The 16,237-nt window shown below is 35.8% G+C and overlaps 1 protein-coding gene across 2 annotated transcripts in view; it reads right to left on the bottom strand.

The window, feature by feature from the left end:
* Window positions 1-16,237, bottom strand: part of MTREX (Mtr4 exosome RNA helicase) — a 122,775-nt gene that overhangs the window by 95,351 nt on the left and 11,187 nt on the right. For both annotated transcript variants that reach the window (XM_064271964.1, XM_064271967.1), the window contains exons 2-5: window positions 12,989-13,123; window positions 10,867-10,933; window positions 7,574-7,636; window positions 6,537-6,649 (exon numbers count right to left, since the gene is read on the bottom strand). In XM_064271964.1, coding sequence (XP_064128034.1) covers window positions 6,537-6,649; window positions 7,574-7,636; window positions 10,867-10,933; window positions 12,989-13,123 — 378 coding nt within the window. The remainder of the gene's footprint in view (window positions 1-6,536; window positions 6,650-7,573; window positions 7,637-10,866; window positions 10,934-12,988; window positions 13,124-16,237) is intronic.

Here is a 16,237-nt window from a genome sequence, read left to right as displayed (position 1 = left end):
TTCAGATGACAATTCTCCCTAAATTGATCTATATATTCAACAAAATACCTATCAAAATTCCAATAGACCTTTTTGGTAGAAATAAACTAATCTTAAAATTTCATTTGGGAATACAAAAAAAAATCTTTAGAGAAAGGAGCCCTGATGGCACAGTGGTTAAACACCTGGCTGCTAACTGAAAGGCTGGCAGTTCAAACCCACCAGCCACTCCAAGGGAGAAAGATATGGCAGTCTGCTTCCATAAAGATTATAGCCTTGGGAGAATGAAGAACACCAAGGTCACACGATAACTAAGAGCCCAAGAGACAGAAAGGGCCACATGAACCAGAGACTTACATCATCCTGAGACCAGAAGAACTAGTTGGTGCCCGGCCACAATCGATGACTGCCCTGACAGGGAGCACAACAGAGAACCCCTGAGGGAGCAGGAGATCAGTGGGATGCAGACCCCAAATTTTCATAAAAAGACCATACTTAATGGTCTGACTGAGACTAGAGGAATCCTGGCAGTCATGGTCCCCAAACCTTCTGTTGGCCCAGGACAGGAACCATTCCCGAAGACAACTCATCAGACACGAAAGGGACTGGATAGTGGGTAGGAGAGAGATGCTGATGAAGAGCGAGCTATTTGTATCAGGTGGACACTTGAAACTGTGTTGGCATCTCCTGTCTGGAGGGGGGATGGGAGGATAGGGAGAGTTGGAAGCTGGCAAAATTGTCACGCGAGACTGGAAGGGCTGACTCATTGGGGGAGAGCAAGTGGGAGTATGGAGTAAGGTGTATATAAACTTATATGTGACAGTTTGACTTGATTTGTAAATGTTCACTTGAAGCTCAATAAAAGTTAAAAAAAAAAAAGATTACAGCCTTGGAAACCCTACGGAGCAGTTCTACTCTGTCCCATCAGGTCGTTATGAGTTGGAACTGACTCGATGCCAAGAGGTTTGGTTTTAATCTTTTGGGAGCGGCTGGTGGGCTCGAACTGCCAATCTTTCAGTTAGCAGCTGAGCACTTAACCACTGTACCACCAGGGCTCCACACAATGAGTACTACACAGCAATAAAATGAAATGAACTACTGACACATGTAACAACATGACACATACAACAACGTATCTAAAACATTATGCTAAATGAAAAAACCAGACAAAAGATTCCATATTTTATTCCATTTACAATAAATTTCTAGAAAAGGCAAAACTACCGATAGGAGGCAGAAATGTCTGCCTGGTGCTGGGGGTGATATAGGTTTGAATGCAAGCACACACAAGAGAACTACGTGTATTAATGTACGTGTTCTCAAACTGGTGATGGTTGCACAACTGTACAAATTTGTCAAAATGCACCAAAGTGTATACTTACAATGGGTGGATTTTATGTTAAGTTATTTAATAATAAAGCTGTTAAAATTAAGAGACATACATGGAATAAAAAAATTAGCAGTGCCAGGAAAACTATTCAATTACATAGATAAATGATCTTGTACCAACATATTAATCCCAAAAACAGATTTATAAATAAAATGTAACCCTCTACTACAGTTATCAGCTAAAGTGGGAGTTTACCTTAAGTCCTTGAATTCCTAAGGGAAACCTTTACCTGAGATCTCTGAACCACTCCCTGAAATTATTATAAAATGTGGTATACATATACAAATACGTACCTCATCAGATTTTCAAAAGGGTCTGGTGAATTTTTTAAAAATTTTCTTTACGGTTTCACAATGTAGGGTTTAAGGACCTTCTCTACTGATAAATTCTCTCCTCTCGTAGGAAAAGTGAAAGCAAGGTTACATAGTTTAGACAACTATACATTTTGGCTTTAAATGTATAATGCACCAAACACACTGCTATTAAATTTGTTTTTCTAAGTGAGACAAAATAACTGAACTAACAGTAGTTAGATTCCTTCTTCTATACCCGTGCCTGGGGGAAACCAGTTTCTGACTTCAGCACCTTCTGAAAAGGGGTGGACCTGAGAGAAATTAGCCCTAATCCACTGGAAAGAACTGGGTGCTGGTGGGAAACAGATCAAGGCTATTCTGCAATTACCTGACACCAGAGGGGCATGAGACCCAAAATAAACTCCTCTAACTCTCCCTGCAAAGACAAGAAATGGGACTTAAACAGATAGCCAACATCGAACGAACCAATAATACAGTGACCAAATAAGTCCCAACTATGCCAAAGAAAAATTATCCTGGGGCTTTTACAATCATGCAAAGGTAAAGACAATGATGGGCAGGGTGATTGGGGCCATTTTATATGATGCCATTTTTATCTGTTTCTTTTCTCTATAGGGTGTCCACTGTTAAGAGTACCTAATACAGCTACTTAATAGAAAAAGGGAGAAATAAATTATGTTGTAAATTATTAAAAGTTAACCCACAAAAGCCAATCTATAACAGATTTCAAAATCAAAGTTAAAGGGCACAATCCATTTTCAGAATGGCTCAGTTTATCTTAAACTTTAATGCAATATGACTTGACCTACTGAGACTGGAGGAATTCCCAAGACTACTGCCCTGAGATACTCTTCAAACCTTGAGCCAGAACTATCCCCAGAAGTCACCTTTTAACTAAATAGCAGGTTAGCTCAAAAAGTAAAGTATGTCATCCTTGAGTATGGTGCTCTTTAAAAAAAGTATCTATATGAGACCAAATGGATAACAGTTAATCTAAAGCATGGATGTGAAGGTTGAGGGGCAGTGAGACTAAGTTAATGAGAATGGAACAACTAGAATGGAAATAATGAGAATACTGAAACAATGTGAAGAACGTAACCAATGTACTGAACACACAGAAACTGTTGAATGGGAACCTGTTTTGCTGTGTATACTGTCACCAAAAGAACAGGACAAAAAAAGTCTTTAATGGATGTAAGAATCATCCAGAGATCTTACCAAAACATACGTTCTGATTCGATAGGTCTGGGGTAAGGCCTGAGATTCTAACAAGTTCTCAGGTGGTATTGACTTGTCTGATCCAAGGATACAAGTAACAAGGCTCAAGAGAACCGTGGTCTTTAAATATATTTTGGAAGAAAAATTCCCATCAAAAATTTTAAAACATACTCATCATATGTGTATTTATTCACAAATTATAGATACGTGTACTACTGTAGTAACAGATAATGTACGTTAAAAATACAGGAAAGAAGTTGGATGAACCCTTCAAACTTACTGCCCCGAGATAATCTTTAAACCTTAAGCCAAAAATATCCCCTGAAGTCTTAAAATTAAACAATTTTTTAGTTTAACTAGTACAGAATGTCTACCTTGAGTATTTTCTCTTTTAAGATCTATCCATATGGGATCAAACCGACCACAGTAATACAAAATATTAGATGGGAAATTTAGAGGGCAGTGAGCTTATGTTAATGGGGGAGGAATAATTGGGAAAAAAGGTGAGAATGGTCACACAACTCAAAGAATGTAATCAATGTCACTGAATTGTACATGCAGAAATTGTTGAACTGGTGTTATGTTCTGCTGTGTGTATTCTCAACAACAAAAACAAATTATATAAATAACAATATAGGAAGCTTCCACTTACAGCCAAGATGGAGTAACAGGGACCAGGTTTACCTGCCCACCTGAAACAACTATAAAACAGGACAAACATAGGAAACAACAGTGTCAGACACTGAACATTAAGAACAGTAATCTCTGAGAGAAAAACAAATGAAGTAATTCCAGATGACTGCCTGGAGAATTTCCAAGCCCAACAGGGAGAACCCAGATGGAGCCTGGATGTTTCCCTAAACTGAGCAGAGGTGGGAGTCCAGAAAGGCACATAGGCTAGTTTACAGGGCAGAACACCAGAAAAGAGAGAGTTGTACAAAGAAAGATCTCTGAATACCTGCTGAACATTGCCCTGAGTCTTAAGGTAAGTAAAAAAAGTACTGATCAATAAATAACTGTTAGGAAACTACCCAAGGCCAGGGAAAAATCATCCAAAAGGAGCAGAGATAAAAATGAATCTCACACAGGGTTGAGAGTATTCTGGGTTCTCAACAACCACAGTGGAAAACATCAAGATAATCCACAAGATACTGGGTAGAATACTGAGATAAGTATTGACTAAGTAGTGTGGAAAATTAGTCCTAGACTAAACTCTGTTCTGGTCCTGCCTAAAAAACTATAAAAGTTAACCCCCAAAAGATTAAATTTTTCCAAGTAACTGTATCCTGGAAGACAGCTCAAGAATATTTATAAATATGCAAAAACGCCTGACACTCAACAAGGTAAAATTCACAATATCTGGCATTCAATCAAAAATTAACAAGCATGCAAAGGCAGGAAATTCCGGGCTATAATGAGGAAAAAAATTAAAAGAAATCCAAAAATCATACAGATGATGTAATTAGTTAACAACGACGTCAGCAGTTATAACTACACTCTGTATGCTCAAGAATGTTGAGGAAAGAATGAGCAGCACGTTAAGCAGAAACATGAAAGACATTAAAAGACCCAAATCAAACTTTTAGGGATTAAAAATACATTTAAGATGAAAAATACACTGGATCAGATTAAAGCAGATTTGACACTGTAGAAAAAAAAGATGAGTAAACTCAAAGCCATAGCAAGAGACTACTCAAAATGAAACAAAGAATAAACACCAAAAAATAGTAAGAAGTAAACACCTCATCAGTAGGCTACGAACAACTTCAAGCAGCCTGATACAATAAGAATCCCCAAACGACTTGGGGAAGGATGGGGAGTAAAGGCAATATTTAAAGCAAAAAATGGCTAAAATTTTACCAAATTTGATAACTATAATAAACCCATGAGGAGCCTGGTGGTGCAGTGGTTAAGAGCTATGGCTGCTAACAAAAGGTCGGCAGTTCGAATCTAGAAGCCACTCCTTATAAACTCTGTGAGGTAGTTTTATTCTGTCCTATACAGTCGCCATAAGTCAGAATCAACTCAATGGCAATGGGTTACAATAAACCCATGAATCTAAGAAGTTCAATGAACTTAAGTACAAGAAACATGAAAAAATCTATATAAAGTCACATCATAATCAAATTCCTTAAAATCAGTGATACAAATTAAAAGTAGCCAAACATCTAATCTAAGCAGTATGCAAAGAAGCAGGAAAATACTGACCCAAACCAAGTATTTTCCTGCTTCTTTGTATACTGCTTTGATTAGACCAAGAAATAACACAGATGAAAGAAGTAGTAACAAGGACATTTAACATTTAACATTTAAATAGTTCTTGAACACATGTATTCCATGTGTTCAAGAAGCTAGAGGAAAGACTGATCATATTAAGTACAGACATTGAAAAAAAAAAAGATAACCCATTGCCGTCAAGTCGACTCTGACCATAGTGAACCTTTAGGACAGAGCAGAACTAGCCCAAAGGGTTTCCAAGGCTATAATTCTTTACGGACGCTGACTGCCACATCCTTCTCCAGCAGAGCGGCTGGTGGGTTCAAACCAATGACCTTTTGGTTAGCAGCTGAGCGCTTAACCACTGAGCCACCAGGGATTCCTAGTACAAAGATAGAAGATATATAAAAGACTCAAAAGTGAACTGCTACCAACAAAAACGACAGAACCTGAGACAAAAAATATGCTGAATGGGATTAATGGCAGATCAGCCAGTGCGGAAACAAAGATTAATGAATTTGAAGACACAGCGTTAGAAACAACCCAAAATGAAACACAAAAGAAAAAAAATGAACATAGCAGCAGTGAGCCATAAGACAACTTCAAGTGATCTAATATGAGTGTAACTGGAATCCTCAAAGTAGAGGAGTCATTAGGAGCACTGAAAAAAATATTTGAAGAAATTATGGTTAAATTTTCTAAATCTGATAAAAATTTTGAACCCACAAATGAAGTTCAATAAAACCAAAGCACAGGAAAACATAAAAAAAACTACATCAAGGTATAACATAATCAAATTGCTTAAAAGTAGTGATGAAGCAAAAAAATGTAAAAGCAGCCAGAGAAAAAGACATTATGTACTAAGTACGACAACAGACTTATTATATATAAACAATGCCAAGTAAATCTTGAAAGAAAAAATTAAAATTCTCTGCCTAACGAAGATATCTTTCAAATATGAAGATGAAACACAGACTTTTTAGACATATAAAAGCTGAAAGAATTTCTCATCAGCAGACTTGCACTACAATAAATACTCAAGGGATTCCTTCAGGTAGAAGGAAAATGATGCCAGACAGAAATCTTAATCAAACATATCAAAACATATAAAATTATTTCAAAAAAATATTTCACAAACATATCAACATAACATAAAATTTGTAGGCCGTAGCTAAAGCCATTAAAAGGAAATGTGCAGCACTGGATGCCTATATTATAAAAGGAAGGTCTCACATCAATGGCCTCATTTTTCCTCCTTATAAAACTAGAAGAGCAAATGAAGCCCCCCCAAAAAAGCAGAAGAAAAAAAGATTTACTTGAAGAAATCAAACAGAAAAAAACTTAGAAATTTCAAACAGTGAGATACAAAAACAAAATAAAGTTATTTTAAAATTTCATTTAAAAAGAAAGCTACTCACTCCGCGCACACAGTTTTTCCCGCTGATGTGTGTGCAGATACTAAAACAGACTGATTATTGTCAACACACTGGATGGCTTCTCTTTGAAAAGCATCAAGAATGAATGGGTATTCCTATAAAAATAAAATGTTATTATCTGCATGAAAATACCTCGCCACATCTGAACACAGTTAAAATCAAGAGAGGCTACTCTTAAAACAGTTTTGAGACCATTTCCTTACAATTCTATTCATGCAATATGCCACCCACTAGCTAAAATTAGGAGCAGTAAAAATATCAATCACATGGTGTAGAAATTAGTTTTGCTGTCCTCATTTACATATTATGCTTATTTATACATTATATTAACAATAGTAAAATAACCATTACCATTTATTAAGAACAATGCTTGTAGTAAAGCACTGCGTAAGATATTTTCCATATATTAATTTTCATAACCCCTGAAGTAGATATTATTTCCTTTCATAGAAACTCTGACACTCTGAAAAGTGAAGTCCCTCATTTAAGTTCACTTAGCTAACAGAATTCAAACATTCATATATTAGACTTAAAGAATTCATCCTTACTCCACCACACCATACTGCCTTTTTTCATTTAATGAAAAAGACTTGGAAATTTTTGTATTAAAATTCTGCTAAACTTCTAAGGTCTATGAGGACTTCAAAACCCATCTAATAAAAGCAATACAGTTTGGGTTTCATTAGAGGTTTGTAAATTTCCTAAACCTGTATGCAAAAACTTGTTGTATTCAAGGATTTTTCTTTCCTTAAAAAAAGGTTGATAAATTTCATTAGATTCTTTAAAAAGGTTGAGAATCACTAATTTTAAAAAAGTACATTACATAATGCTTAGTTTCCAACATGGCAGTTTACTGGCTGGATTTTCTCTATATTTGTCTCCAAGTAGCTGGAGATCCTTGGTCTATATACATTGGAAACTATAAAAATCTCACCTGAGAAGTTTACCTTTAAGATTTTTAAAAAAAAGAAAAGAGAGACTCACAAAACTGTATAAATTTTATCACCCAAAGCACAGACCTTTGCAGCTTTTCCAACTCGAGGTTTAAGTGGTAAATAATCTTCATCTGCAGGAAGCGCAACCTGATGACAAAAATAAATCACCAAGTTACTATTTCAAATTGACACATTCAGCACTCCATAATCAATGAGGGTGTGAAAATCAAAAGTAATGATGCCTTTAAGAACAAGGCAAAAAGCTAAAGATTTAACATTCAAAAATAACTCTACTACTAAGACTAAGACTAGACAGGCCCATAAAACAAACAATAATACACATAGCTCAACCATGTACATGAGACTAAATGGCCACACCAGGCCAGGGGCAAGGGCCAGAAAGCAGGAAGGGCTAGGAAAGCTGGACAAATGGAAACGGGGAACCCAAAGTGGAGAAGGAGAGAGTGTTGTCACAAAACAATATGTATTAATTATTTAAAGAGAAACTAATTTGTTCTGTAAACCTTCACCTAAAGCACAACAAAAAATAAATTACTAACTCTGTTGTGGTAAAATAATTAAAAGCTTACATATTATCTCCCCCAAAAACTGTATTTATTAAAGTCTAGGACCTATCTTATCTTTGTATTTCCCATACCTAATGCACTGCCTGACATTAATGAATGCTCAAAAAAGCTGAACGAGCATTAAAAAGGCTATGACCACATGAAAGAAAATTAGGTTGAATAAAATGACACTTCATATTTCCTGGAACAGAAAATTAGCATTTTCTTCCAATTAAAGATTTCCTATGTAGAGCAGTTCACAATATACCTGAATTTTCAAGATTAAAAAATTAATACTGAAAGTGTTCAGGTTTCTGACTGTACAGCAGGAATCTAACTAATTAGTGCATAAATAATCCCCAGGGGCAAAGTAAGGTATGCATATAAATTAGAAATAATTTCTAAAAGGAAAACGTCAATCAACAGGTATTAGATGTGTTTAGCTGCCTTAGAAGTACTGAGAGGCTGTTAGTGAACTTGTGACTCAATTACAATCAAAATGATGTGGTAGATTCAGAAAGAAATGACTAGAATCTGATAATTAAGAAAAGTAAAATCTAGTCAATTATGAAACCTAATGAATTATGCCAGTATGAAGAATGCTGTTAGACTTATGATGCTCTAAATGGAGTCTACAAAGCAAAGCCCAAAAATTGGAATTTGACACTTTATCCAGCATACTTTAGGATAGAGTTAACTATGTGTTGCTTTTATTAGTTAATGAACACTTCCGGGTAATAGGAATAGTATTCATCAGTCTTTCCCATAAGACTATATCCCCTTTATTATGATTCTAAGAAACTTTAAAGCTTCTAATTCTGCTTCCCAGGTAGTTCGATAGCAAAAGGACTGCTTAGCCATTAAATTAAGGAAATAACATTCTTCTGTAGACCTCAACTTCTTATGAGAATGATGAAAGTGAGTCTACCTTAGAAAGCTCAACCATGGGTACACTGGCAAAATAAAATTTCTGGATCTGAAAATCTTAAGACCAGACCCCAAATCATGGTGTTATCCCCATCAAGGTACAATTAACCTATGGGCCCATATCTGCTTAGTCAACCTTTCTCATGTCTTTTTCTTGATACCCTTTATGACATAAACAAAAAACATCAAGCATGAAGCAATTAAGATTTTAGCATCTCTGGGATTTGACAGAAATAATAAGAACAATTTATATTTTTATATTTACAGGAATCAAAGAATTGTTCTGGTTCTCTGAGAACAGTCTGGGTAATGCCAATACATAATGAACAGGTAGAAGAACCTAGAGAGACTAAGGAGTTAGAAAATAGAGAAAACTAACAGGATATCCTGTTTGAGTCAAACAGACTTAGCAATTAGTCAGTGGTGATCTTTGCCAGAGCAGTTTCAAAGCAATGAAGGGAGAAGAAACCTAATTGTAGTGGATTAATACATAACATAAGGTTAAGAAATCTAAACAGGAATTTTTCAAGGAGTCTTTAGCAGACCACTGAACAGTAACTGAGAAGGCAGGGACCATGTCTGTTTTGTTGAACTCTGTACTCAGTGCATAATAAAATGTATTTGGCACTCAAAACCTATCTGATGAATGACTACAATGGAGAAGAAAAACAACAGCGTCTGAAATGCAACCTAGATGAAAAGAGAAGTTTTTACGTTATCTACATACTGACAGGAAAGGGCAAAGAGAGAAAGAGACTCTTGACACAGAAAGGGAAAATGGAATGACTGAAGTCTTTGTGGAGGCAGGATAAGATACAACCAAGAGCACAGGCAGAGCAACCCTCTTTAGCCTGAAAGAAGTGCCTTTTGAGTGGATGGGATAGGTGCAGATAGGCTTGTTGGAGGAGGTTATGATCAGAGGACACTCCAACTCTACAGACTCAATTCACTAAATGAAGTAAGAGATAAAGTTACCTACTAAGAAACTGAGAGGAGCTGACAAAATGGAGGGCTTGACAGAAAGAACTTCTGACCTCCTGAGAGTAAGGCTTGTTTTTTCGTTTTGTTTTATTTTTGTTTTAGGGTCTAACATAAATGCTGAATGAATATCAAATGGGCATTACACCTGTCACTCTAAATGCTCTCTCTAAAGGAACATAAAGGACTTTCAACAGAAAAACAGATATTTTAAAACATAAGGCTCTAAAGCTGTATCAAAAGCTGTTTTTATTAATTTGGAGTTATTGTGCTTATTCAATAAACTTTCAGTAAGATTCTCCAATTATCTGCAATAACAACTGTTGTAAGGTTACAGCATAATGATAAAAGGCTTAATAGACGGAAATAGTGTCACAACTTCCTTATGTCCCTTATGTCTATAAACTCTCATTTCTAAAGGGATATTACAAGCTATCAGTAAGCACCATCTTGTGACAGGACAAAGAAACTGCAACTTATCAGTAATTACAGCAAGACATGAAACAGAACATGGACATGGAAAAAGGCACTGTTACTTGACCTTAGTACAGAATGAACATATACTGAACACCTACCATGTTCTCGGCACTTTAATTTTCTCATATAATTTTCACAATCATCCCATGAGGTAGATCTCATTATTCCAAATTTACAAATTAAAAACCAATGTTCAAAGAGACTAAGATATTCACCCAAGACTGTAGTTATTAAATGAGCTAGGCCAGGATTAGAGCCCAGGTTTGATTACAAAGCCCCAGCTCCTTCCACTAGAGTAAGTACACCCCACAGAAATTGCTTCATGTTTCCAAAGCCCCTGAGACTAAACTGCTTGCTTATCATTATACTAGATACCCAAAGAAAAATCCCATTTATAATACCAACCTACTGTACACTGTTCATGCTTACCTCATGTGTACATCCTTCAACAGTTTCAACTGCCTGTACCTTGACTCTGGGCATCAGGTCTGCCAAACTTATAAAAATTGTTAAAGTTACACAAAAATAAAGTACTTTTCTATAATTAGATAATAAGCATCCCATATGCATTAAGGAAAATGACACTGCCCAATTATCATTACTTCAAATTGGAAAAACATTCACTATTAAAAACATACAAAAATTTTTCACATTACAAAAATGCATGCTGAGAGTTCAAAATGGTCAGTTAACATCTTTTGTTACGAATGAAGAACAAACGTACAGGCAGTCTCTGGATTACGAACCAGTTCCGTTGCTTATAACTTGTACATAAGTCAGAACAGTTAGGTATGGCTCATATCTAACGTCAGTTAGTCAAATGTTTGTATACAGTATATAGTGTGCCTTTCTATGCGTGAAGAACATTAAAGAAACACTTCAAGATACACTAAAACATCTTTTACATAATAATACAGTAATAATAACAACGTTTTGATTCACTTTACAAAGTAGTGCCTATTTATTATTAGAAACTATTGTATGTACCTTGAATTAATATAATAGGCTTTGGTTAGAACTACCAGCTGGACAGACGGACGTTCATAACCCAGGGACTGCCTGTACTGCCAAGTGGGTTACTCAAAGAATTAAGTCAGCCTACTTTCAATGGTTATTTTGAATAAAAAGCACTGTCATTAATTCAAAACACAAAATTGGTTATAAAAGCCATTACATGATACCAAACCAAAACCTGCTGCTGTCAAGTAGATTCCAACTCACAGCGACCTAGAGGACAGAACTGAGCTGCCCCACAGGGTTTCCAAGGTGCAGCTGGTGGATTTGAACTCCTGGCTTTTGGTTAGCAGCCAAGCTCTTAACCACTGTGTCACCAGGGCTCCAGTTACATGATAGAAAATATAAAACAAACTAGCCTAATTTAGATGTTGCTATCATTTCCAAGAGTGTTTCATGATTCTCATTAAAATCTAAAGTTACGCTCATCTATGTTCTCTGTTCAGGCTCTGACAAAGGATTTATCATTGTAAGCTGAAGAAGAGATGTATTTCTGTGCTAGATTCATTATTCTTATTTACTGTACTTCTGATTTTTATTTAATAGGCAATAATACTTTAGATAAATAAAACCCAAGAGTTACTATAATAAGCAACAATGATTTTGAATTAGCAATACTGCTTTGAAATCCATTCCATCAGCTTGGGCAAATGATGCATATTAAAGATATTTCAGTGACACACCTACCACCATTTATAGTAGCTAATTTTACTCCCTATAACAATAGCTAACTGGTTTTAAAAAATCCTACAAAGAGTAAATTTTTCATGGTAGCATCAAACTACACTATGGGACGGAAGAAGGAAGAAGCAAAGCCAGGAAGATCATCGCCACAAAAAGAAAGAGGTAAACCTAAGAAAGTAGCACCAACTTCTGGAAGGTTCCAGCTTTCAAAATTAGAGGAACAGCAACTACTTCAGTCACAGATATCCATGTGCATCCCTCAATGACGGGAGTCTTGAGATTCAGAGCCTCTCTATTGCTACATGGGACACTGAAAATCTAATTTCTCCTAATGTTTCTTCTTGCTGATTCTTTTCATTGAGTCAGTTTTATCATTTGAATCCTCTCTTCTCCAGTGATTCTCTTCTTGGGACATTTCAGAAATAAAGGAGACATACGTTTTCCTCTTGAAAAAAAATCAGGCCTTAAGATTCTTTCTCTAAATTGGATTCTAAAGTATTAAAAATCTGCTTCCTTAAAGATTAAAAAACCAAACCCATTGCCATCGAGCTGATTCCAACTCATAGCAACCCCACAGGACAGAGAACTGCCCCATCGGGTTTCCAAAGCCGTAAATCTTCACAGAAGCAGAATGCCACATCTTTCTCTTGTGGATTAGCTCTTAGGTTTCGAACTGCTGACCTTTCAGTTAGCAGCCAAGTGCTTTAGCCACTGTACCACTAGGGCTCCTTCTGTAAAGACTACAGTCTTGAAAACTCCATGGGTCAGTTCTACTCTGCCCTATAGGGTAGCTATGAGTTGGAAAAGACTCAACAGCATACAACAACAATATTTATGACAATGGGAATATTACCTTAAATCTTCAGTTACTGACTCTTCTATTCGGATCTTCTTTCCAAAAATGGGTTCATCTGTGCTTTCGAAATCTGCATCTCTCTTTTTTCCACTATTAGGTGACTCTGATTGCAACTTAACATCAAAATGTTTTCTGAAAAGTTTAGAATGAATTTTGCATTATTAGTTCTTACTTTAACAGTGACTCCATAAATATTTTTCCATATATAATATACACAATTAGAAAAAAGAAGTCACATAAATAGATGAGTATTACAAACCAAAATTGTTTAAAGTCCAGAATACTCTAACTTTAATAAGTAAAACTGACCACTACTCCTTTTGCATTTAATATTTTTTTGGAAGTTTAATGTAATTTTTCTTTAAAACTGCAAAACAAAATACCATGAAACATTTGCACAAATACCATCAATAAATATTTAATGTTTACTCTAATGGCATGACATTACTATTTGGGAGAAAATTTTTGTGCGTGTGGTCAAAAGTAGTGACAACAGATGGTGTCTGGTGAACTGAATACCCACGGAGGATTTGAATCTGACTGCTACCCTCATCATACACAAAAATTAATTCCAAGTGGATTTTAGATGTAATTGTGAAAGGTGTAAAAACTACAAAGCTCCTAGAAGCAGAAAAGGGGAAAATTACCTTCATAATTTCTGCAACGGTTATAAAATTACTAACCAAATATATGATAAGTTGGCCTACATTAATTTCAAGAATTTCAAAGGATGTCATTAAGAGAGTAAAGAGGTAAGACAAAAACTGGGAGAAGATATTTAAAACACATACGACCGACAAAATACATCATCCAAAATATTGAGGGCACGGTCTAAAAATCAATTATTTTTAAAAAGACAACTCAATTAAAAAATGAGAAAAGACTTAAGAGGAACTTTACAAAAAAGATATCCAAATGGCCACTAAGTATATGAAATGGTCTCAACATCACTGCTTATCAATGGAGTTCGTAAAATTTTGATCTCAGAACCTCTTCCTAATCTTAAAAATTACTGAAGATTCTAAAGAGTCATTTATATGGTTTTATCTACTGATATTTTCCATATTAGGTATTAAAACTGAAGAATTTAAAAACATTTACTTGCTTACAAACAATAAGTCCATTACATGTTAGCATAAATAACATTTTTTAAGATTCCCCCTCCCAATTTTTTTAATAAGAGGTATATTGTTTTACATTTTTGCAAGTCTCTTTAATGTCTGGCTAAATAGAAGGCAGCTGGACTCTCATATTTGTTTCTGCATTCAACTTGTGATATACTATTCAAACACTGATTGAAGTATATGAAGAAAGCCCAGTTCCACACAGATACATAATTGAAAAAGAACAGAGTATTTTAATACTCTTTTCAAATAACTGAATATTCCTTTTTAATCCTACACCAAAATTGACCCCTTTGAGAACCACTGCTACAACTACAGTCACGAATTTCACAATGCTGAGCCAAAGCCATGCAAAAGAACGTATTTTGTGAGATACCATCTCACTCGACATTACACACACTAATCCAAAAAAACAAAAAATAACAAATGTTGGTGAGGTTGTGGGGAGACTAGAACTCTTATACACGAAAGTAAAATGGTACAACTACTTTGGAAAATGGTATTGCACTTCCTCAAAAAGCTAGAAATACAAATACAAGCATATCTCATTTTTTTGCCCTTTGCAGGTATTGTATTTTTTACATATTGAAGGTCTGTGGCAACCCTATATCGAGCAAGTATATTGGTGCCATTTTTCCAACTGCATGTGCTCATTTTGTGTCTGTGTCACACATTTTGCTAATTCTTGCAATATTTCAGTATTTTTCATTATTATATCTGTTGTGGTGCTCTCTGATTAGTGATCTCTGATGCTACTATTGTAATTGTTTTGGGGTGCCATGAACTGCGCCCATATAAGACAGTAAACTTATATGTTCTGACTGTTCCACCAACAGGCCGTCCCCTGTCTCTCAATTCCCTGAGACATGACAATATTGAAATTAGACCAATTAATAACCCTACAATGGCTTCTACATGTTTAAGTGAAATGAAAAGTCACATGTCTCTCACTTTAAATCAAAAGCTGGAAATGATTATTAAGCTTAGTGAGGAAGGCACGTCAAAAGCTGAGAGAGGCTGAAAGCTAGGTTTCTTGCACCAGTTAGCCAAGTTATGAATGAAAAGGAAAAGTTCTTGAAGGAAATTAAAAGTGCTTACTCCAGTGAACACATGAATGATGAGAAAGCTCAAGAGTCTTATTGCTGATATGGAGAAAGTTTTAGTAGTCTGGATAGAGAAGCCAGAAAGAGATCAAATCAGCCACATCTCCATGAGTTGCAGGAAGCTGCAGAAGGAAAGTCTGAAGCGCTATCCCCGTAACAAAAGTGCAAGGTGAAGCAGCAAGCAGTGTTGTAGAAGGTGCAGGAAGTTATTCAGAAAATGTAGCTAAAGTAATTATTGAAGGTGGCTACACTAAACAACACATTTTCAGTGAAGACAAAAAGCATTATACTGGAAGAAAATGCCATCTAGGACTTTTCATAGCTAGAGAGAAGTCAATGCCTAGCTTCAAAGCTTCAAAGGGCAGGCTGTCTTGTTAGGGGCTAATGCAGCAGGTGACTTTAAGTTGAAGCCAAAGCTCATTTACCATTCTGAAAATCCTAGGGCCTTTAAGAATTATGCTAAATCTACTCTGCCCATGCTCTATAAATGGAACAAAGACCAGACGACAGCATACCTGTTTACAACATAGCTTCCTGAATATTTTAAGCCCAACATTGAGACCTACTCCTCTGAAAAAAAGATTCCTTTCAAAACATTACTGCTCATTGACAATGCAGCTGCTCGCCCAAGAGCTCTGAAGGAGATATACAAGATTAATGTTGTTTTCATGCCTGTTAACACAACATCCATTCTGCAGCCCGTGGAACATGGAGTAATTTCGATTTTCAAGTTTTAGTATTTAAAAAATGTATTTTGTAAGGCTATAGCTGCCATAGACGGTGATTCTCTCTGATGGATCTGGGCAAAGTAAATTGAAAACCTTCTAGAAAGGATTTCCAGAATGGCAATGTTCTAGACACCATTAAGAACATTTGTGATTCATGGGAGGAGGTCAAAATACCAACATTAACACAAGTTTGGAAGAAGGTGATTCTAATCCTTATGGATAACTTTGAGGGGTTCAAGGCTTCCGTGGAGGAAGTTAACTGCAGAGGTGGTAGAAATCACAAGAGTACCA

Source organism: Loxodonta africana, chromosome 2 (genome assembly GCF_030014295.1).
Source record: "Loxodonta africana isolate mLoxAfr1 chromosome 2, mLoxAfr1.hap2, whole genome shotgun sequence".
NCBI lineage: Eukaryota > Metazoa > Chordata > Mammalia > Proboscidea > Elephantidae > Loxodonta > Loxodonta africana.
The sequence above is the reverse complement of the archived record's forward strand: the minus strand, read 5'-3'. Positions and strand labels throughout refer to the sequence as shown.